The sequence below is a fragment of the Spinacia oleracea genome, chromosome 1 (genome assembly GCF_020520425.1).
Source record: "Spinacia oleracea cultivar Varoflay chromosome 1, BTI_SOV_V1, whole genome shotgun sequence".
Classification (NCBI taxonomy): Eukaryota; Viridiplantae; Streptophyta; class Magnoliopsida; order Caryophyllales; family Amaranthaceae; genus Spinacia; species Spinacia oleracea.
In genome coordinates, this window is record NC_079487.1 from 49,540,764 (window position 1) to 49,547,815 (window position 7,052).

The 7,052-nt window shown below is 38.7% G+C and overlaps 1 protein-coding gene across 3 annotated transcripts; it reads left to right on the plus strand.

The window, feature by feature from the left end:
* Positions 1-296: 296 nt before the first annotated feature.
* Positions 297-4,283, plus strand: LOC130467927 (dnaJ protein ERDJ2A-like). 3 transcript variants are annotated; one of them, XM_056837062.1, is made up of 6 exons: positions 298-614; positions 867-945; positions 1,410-1,490; positions 2,115-2,234; positions 3,271-3,357; positions 3,911-4,283. In XM_056837062.1, the coding sequence occupies exons 3-6, from the start codon at positions 1,470-1,472 to the stop codon at positions 4,109-4,111; spliced, it is 429 nt and encodes a 142-aa protein (XP_056693040.1). In that variant the 5' UTR covers positions 298-614; positions 867-945; positions 1,410-1,469; the 3' UTR covers positions 4,112-4,283. The 3 variants fall into 3 exon arrangements, with proteins under 3 accessions (XP_056693068.1, XP_056693040.1, XP_056693018.1); XM_056837040.1 differs by having other exon boundaries at positions 870-945; XM_056837090.1 differs by having other exon boundaries at positions 297-945; positions 4,002-4,283.
* Positions 4,284-7,052: the final 2,769 nt, after the last annotated feature.

Consider the following 7,052-nt stretch of genomic DNA (forward strand, 5'->3'; position numbering starts at 1 on the left):
GACTGTGGGGGTGGATTCTGCGAACATTGCTCTCTACAAGACTTTATTTGATGATCCGGAAGAACTAGAGTAGTGTAGTTCTTGCTAGGGTGTCACTACTACAAAATACTGTAAAACTCGACGATGTTGCCTCGACGGTGTCGAAGAACGCTGGGAGGAAATTTAGAATCCGTGTTTTGTCGACGCTGGTCTGCGTCTTCTGTATTTCTCGTCAAAAAGAGGCGTCGAGATTTCGTCCGTGCTAGTCACGTGTGTTACTAAACCGCCAGTTCAAAGAAATACCCACTCCCGCAGAAATATAATCTCCAATACTAATCAACCCTAGCCGCTCGCCCATTCATCTTCTCTCTCCTCCCTCCCAACTTGCAAAACATCATATCGTCTCAAATCCATCAATGGGCGAATCCAAATTGGTTTCGCTCTCCTAATATTATGCTGCTTCATCTTCCCCGCCTACTATTCGCCGCCATTGAAATAGAAGCACGAAAGAGGAGTTCATGGAAGACCGCTACTCAAACCGTTGTTCCGTCGTCAATATTACTTGCATAAATCTACTATTTTTTAAACCTAAATCCAAGAAGGAGATTGTTGTATGTTGAACTTATTCACTCCAGGTAATTTTTAATTTATTTTACTGCAAATTTAAGGTTTTATCTTCAATTTTTCTAGGATCGGCACCCTTTGAGATTAATTTGATTCCCTTTTGTTTGGTTCCTGGTGAATTTTATAGATCTGGTGTTGTGTTTTTTGAGTTTCTTCTTTTATTTTTTTCAAAAAAATTGGTTTTTTCTCTTCAATTTATCGAATATTCGGAAATTAGGGTTATTGATTTTGTTTTTTATTTTGGTTTGATTCACGATGATGAGGAGGGACCCTGGAAAATCCGTAGATTACTTATTATGAAGGCCAACCTGATATTACAGATGCTCCAAAGACCAAGTTCAGGTTTGTTGGGTTTTTAATATTTATTTTTTTGCCATTTTTTCAAGCTAATAGCTATTGACAATGCTGATTTTCCTTAAGAATTTTACTTTGTACTTACATTAAATAAATGATTTGCAATTGCAATTGTTGCATAAAATGGTGGGTGTTTGGGGGGCAATGTTGAATCTGCCTATTTCTTGCTCTATTGATGTGTAAGCTTACGAGTCGGTTTTTGGTTTTAATCTGTTCTGCTGGATTGTAATGATTGAACTAGTGGGTCCTGATGTTTCTGGACTATAGAATCGGGCAACTTTGTTAGTCGGGAGATGCATTTCAATTGAATTCATAGACAGTGAAAACATTGTAGTTTATTGTTTTTGCCGTTGCTAAGCAGGGTCAGGGGTTAGTAACTCTAGCTTGTTGAACTTTCTCTGTTGTATTCATTACTTCATAACTATCTTTAACACTTGAACATACTTGTTCAGGTGATACATTTTTCACTAGGCTTTGAACTTCCTGGTGGCTGGCAGAAGGATAAAGATGCAATGGTTCTCAGTGTTATTCAGGTATAACAATAGGTGCCTTGATTTTCTTTTTCTTATATGTTTGATTGGGTATTTTACTACAAGTATTATTTATTTCAGTATCCTAGATTTTGCTCAAAGATAAAAATATATGGCTTTAGAGAATGTTTAAAGTCCACACACTAGTACACTACTACAAAATATGTTATATCTCGACGCTGTTGAAGACCGTCAGCATGGAATATGACATTGCAGAAATGTGATCTATTGGTGCCCTGTTTGGCTGTTTGTGTTAATTTGGGTAGATACTTGTTTTAGGCCTTGTTATCATGAACTGTCTAGGTTGAGTATTCTGACTACTTAATTGGATTTCTGTCTCTTTCTTTGCACCATTTTGGTAGTAGATTTTTCCTGTTGATATATATATTTTTTGTTAGTAGGTTGAGTAAACATGATATTGCTTGGGCTTATTGATTTGATCGTAGGAAAAATAACTATTTTATCTTTTAGTATATTTGGATGGTTGGTCACTATAGGTCGATTAAATATCGTTAATTTTTATACTCTCATTTACATTTTCTACCATGTGCCTACAAATCACATATATTTCCTGGTAGACACAATTGTTAATGAAATAACTTACATATCAAATTTCTTTTATGGTAGACACAATTGTTAATTCAAGCCCATTTAACTCGGGAAACAGCAGACCTACCTCCAACACTTAATGGTGACCTGAAACGTGTCCTGGAACTTGCACATCATCTACTTGAGGAATTGATGAAGGTAATATAAACTTTCCAATGTTCTAGCACTTAAACAAATGAAATTATGACTGCATGCCATGAACCGTTGACATTCTGAAACCCGAGGATTTGAGTATTAACAGCCTACATTCTTCTGAACCGTTGATGATGTTGAATTATTGATGAGTGCTTTTTTTTTTTATGGCCTATCATTCTTTGAAAGGATTCCAATATATGCTGATGATAACCTTTAACTTTGGAATAATTTAGCAGTTTCTGTATTTTTCTCTCTTTTTTTTATTCAAAGTTATTTCAAGTTTCTCAGGGGTAACTATGTGACATAGCTTTATTTATCATGGAAACAAAGTGACTTGTACGGCAAAACTTGGAGTTGTTTTATAGCATTGCTGCCATCCTGATATTTAAACCCTTGTGGAAACTAAACTTCTTTGGAGGAATATTGATTAATGAGCCCACTTTGTTCTAAATATTTAATAGTTCAGAAAAGTCATCTTTTTCTTTCATTATCTCTATTTTGGTTTAACATAGAATTGTCTTTCTAGAAATGGTACAAAGCTACCAAATTCAATATAAAAAAAACCCCTTTTGGAAAGGGACGTTCAGCACTCCAGAAGTTGGATTTTTCTAAGTTAAAACTAAAATCAGGATTGTTAAAAGAGGATGAAAGTTGGGAATAAAAGTAGCTTATTTATGCGAGTGCTCAATTAAGGTAGTGATTACAAAGTCTGTAAGTCCTTAATCTAGTGCGAACTCAATAATAATCAAGTTGCGCAGGGCATGAAGTTTACAAACTTTTTTCCCTACTAATTTTGGAAGTGGACTAAGTTTTTAGGATGGAAGGAGTAGTATATTGATCATACATGTTCTACTAAGCTGCCTCTTTACAGATTAAACTCATGTCTGTCATCAAATGCTGGTTCATATGTCAACTTTACAATCCTGGCATATTTCATGATTGCTATGCCAGTCTCATTTAGTCCTTCTTTTGGGTTAATATTGATACGATTCTGCAAATGTTTTCTCTTGTTTCATTAATATTTCATATTCTGATGCAGATGGCTTTAATACCACGCACGGCTCAAGGTCATGGATGGCTTAGGCCTGCAATTAGGGTTGTCGAGCTTTCTCAGTGTGTGATTCAGGTACTGCAATTCTTAGATATCCTGGACTTTTTGATGTTGTTTCAATGTCATGTTATAGTAGTGTTAGTCTTCCACATCTAACTTGTCATAGTTCTAATCTTGCATGAGTGATAGTTTCTGTAAAGGTAGTGCTATACGTGGTAATTTGATTGAGCGAACAGTCCGATCTATTGATTGCTCCTAGATTTTGGTCTCTGTCATTATCATGTTTGATTCTGAGCTAGGCCTTTGTTGGTTTGAATAGCTGGTTTTAGAATACTCAGATGCAGATAGACAAAATTCAGGAGATGATATCTGCAGGATCGACACTCCTTCATGTTACATTCTCATTATCCAATTTCAAAGAATGTGTAGAATGAATACTGAATCAAGTGGTGATGCAGCTCCTTCAACTATGAAGCTGATATTCTTGAACTTTGTATTGAGTGGCCTTTGTTTTGAAGATGACATTTTAGAATAATAAGTTGGATGACATTTTTTCTGCTGCTTGGTTGCTGTTTTAGTTGCGTGTTTCTGTCTTGTTTGGCCTGCTGCTGCACTGTTGTTTCTGCAGGTGTTTGGTGTTGTTTTCAGCTGCACAAGTGCTGCTTCTTGCTGTTGCAGGGTGTTGGTTGTGCTCCTGATGTGTGCAGGGTGTTCTGCAGGGAGTCCAGGTGCTGCAGTCAGATCTACAGGGAGTGTGGTGTTCGATTGCTGCTGTGTGCAATCTTATGTTGCGTACCCTTTTATTGCGTTTGTTGTGTTTGGTTGTTAGGGAGTGGTCTGTACTCCTCTAACTTTTTCTGCTGTTTCGTTGTTTAGATACTTTTGTTCATACCTTTTGGTATTAAATTTGTATTTTGGAGATATATAGCTAGCTAATTTACTAGTTTGGACATGTGTAAACTTAATTTGATGATATGATATGACAATTTGGAGCGAGCTAATACGTATTAGTACATATATATATAGATTAATATATAATCTTGTCATTTATAATTTTAAAGGTAGTTAATTGCATCAGTTTGGTTTGGTTTTAATTAATTCGTTTCAGGTTGATTTTGCTTTGGAAGAAAATGAACAATTAAAAAAAAATATTAAATTAAATTAAATTCTCGACGCTATATTGTGTCAAAACATGATTCGCGCAAAAAGTTGGTGGTAAACCCGCAAAAAATATTACTACGCAGATGCCCGTCGAGAAATATATAGCTACACCAAACACCGTCGAGATTCTCGACGCAGAAAGGCGGCAAATATATTTTGTAGACGACAAACACCGTCGAGATTATCGACGCCGCTGGGCGTCGAGAATTTCTCTACGGCCAAATTCTCGACGATGGTTAGTGGCGTCGAGAAAACATTTCTCGACGCTTTTAGGCGTCGAAAAATAGCCAAAAAAGCGTCGAAAAATGACGCGTTTTGTAGTAGTGTGTAGGTGCCCTTTATTTGCGAGGGTCTCACGAGCCCCCGAGTGATAACATTTGACTTAAGGGTCATCACTTGAAGTGTCGACATATCCCTCACGTGTCATTGGGATTTGTCAACTGATAGTATAGAAACTTCCTCACTTTGTCATTGGAAGGATCTAAAGATGCGTAGAAACTCCCTCACTTTGTCATTGGGAGTAGCTACAAATGTTTTCGAAATTAAAGCTGTAAAGTGTAATTGGGCCTGCCAAGCCCAATCACGAGGTAAAACGTTTTTTTTTTAAAGATTCTCATTTTCAGGGCTAGCTAAACGAGAAAACCCCCTTGTTTTTATAGGATGTAAAACGAAGGAAAATCCAACAAACCAATCCTTTAATTTTTGGAAAAAGGGAAAACCAATAAAAGTTATCGCTGCAGCGACTAAGGACTTGCGCTGTTAGTGACGCAGACCCCGCCCGCTGAAGGTGGGCGAGCCTGTCCTCTGAGGGGGACCCCCCATCCGATAGAAGTGGACGAATCTGTTTGATGTTTTTGAAAATAAGGACCTACGCGGTTTGTGACGTAGACCCCGCCCGCTGAAGGTGGCGAACCTTGTCCTCTGAGGGTGGACACCCCGTCCGCTGAAGTGGACGAATCTATTTTGAAATTTTTGAAAATAAGGACCTACGCGGTTTGTGACGTAGACCCCGCCTGCTGAAGGTGGCGAACCTTGTCCTCTGAGGGTGGACACCCCGTCCGCTGAAGTGGACGAATCTGTTTGATTTTTTTTGAAAATAAGGACCTACGCGGGTTTGTGACGTAGACCCCGCCCGCTGAAGGTGGCGAACCTATTTTAAATTTGAAGACTTTATTTTTCGAAAACTGAGGACCTGCGCGGCTAGTGGCGCAGACCCCGCCCGCTGAGGGTGGGCGAGCCCATTTTGAATTTCTTATTTTGCCCATGTAGAAAGGCTTTTGTGATTACAACCTGTTGGTGGGTCGTAATATTTCCTGATTAGATGTGTCCTGTAAGTGGGTCCACATTGTGTATATTTTTGTTTAACAATATTTTTTTGAGATATCCAAACATGTTATGGTGCGTGGCGCAGTCTGGGTATGTGATTTTGATTGGCGCTCCCTGTTGGAGTCCACTTTTCGCGAGCCCCCAAGTGTTGGGGCTCGTCGGTTGTTTTTCGCGTCTTGTAATCATGTTTGGGGTCACGTTCGTATGTGCGAGCGACCTCCTATAGTAGTGTGCTATTTTAGTGAAGCCGTGGAGTGCGACTTTAGGCGACATCCGGTTTTGGCTTGGCCCGGATTATCCCTTTGACGGACAGATATTTTCTATTTGAAAAACCAATGACTTGAGTCACTTGACGACACATATTTTTGGTGTTTTGAAGAATGACCATGATATTCAACTTGCTTTTTTTTGAAAAGTGTACATGAGCGTTTTCTGAGATGAGTCTAAGTTTCGACCAAGTTTTATTATTTTTTTTTTTTTTTGCTTATTTGGGAACTAAAGGTGCTTTGGGCTTGATCTTACTTGTAATAGGGCCTCGTGTTTTAGCAACACGGTCTTGAGTCCTTTTCCTATTCCGTGTTTTTGTGAAATCTGGGCCTTGGGCTGCATTTTCAGCGCCCAAGCTCAGGCGTTAAAAATTTCGGCGCCCAGAGGTGGGCGCTGAAACTTCTTTCCCGGTGATATTTGATTTTCGGATTTCTAAGCACGTCTCCGAATGGGATCAGGATGTTTATTGGGTGCGTTCAGCTATATATAGGGGCTAGGTACATCCTTATTTTCCACCACTCTCAAATTCTTTCTTTCTTTTTTGCTGTGCTCTAATTATTTACTGCTTTTGTCATGTCGATCCCTACTTTCTCACTCCAACGGACTGTTAGGCGTTGGCTACGAGCCCTTACTCCTACAGAAAAAGCTTTGTTAAAAGAATACCACTTAGAGGCACTTTTAGGCTTACAACAAATTAATATTGATTATAATTTTCTGCATGCTGCCCTAAACTTTTGGGACTCCGATCATCACGTTTTTTCCTTTCGGGGCAATGAAATATGTCCTTTGCCTGATGAATTTGCTGCGATCCTTGGTTATCCTACTAATGCTACTCCTGTTACTCCTGGCACTATTGAAGAGGGTAAAACAACCATAAGGGCTTTCTTAGGGCTAGATGATAACATGTTTGCTGAACTTGTTGTAGACGATAAGGTTAACTTGGCAAAACTCGTAAAACATCATTTTAGGCCTAGTAAGAATATGACCGAACAAAAATTGAACATTCGAGCCCTTGT

Bases quoted from the DNA above. Each gene is read 5' to 3' on its own strand.
- LOC130467927 (XM_056837062.1), top strand. From the start codon at position 1,470: ATGGTTCTCAGTGTTATTCAG. The intron at 1,491-2,114 runs GTATAACAATAG...CTTTTATGGTAG, and splicing joins TGGTTCTCAGTGTTATTCAG to ACACAATTGTTAATTCAAGC. The intron at 3,358-3,910 runs GTACTGCAATTC...TTGTTTCTGCAG, and splicing joins TTTCTCAGTGTGTGATTCAG to GTGTTTGGTGTTGTTTTCAG.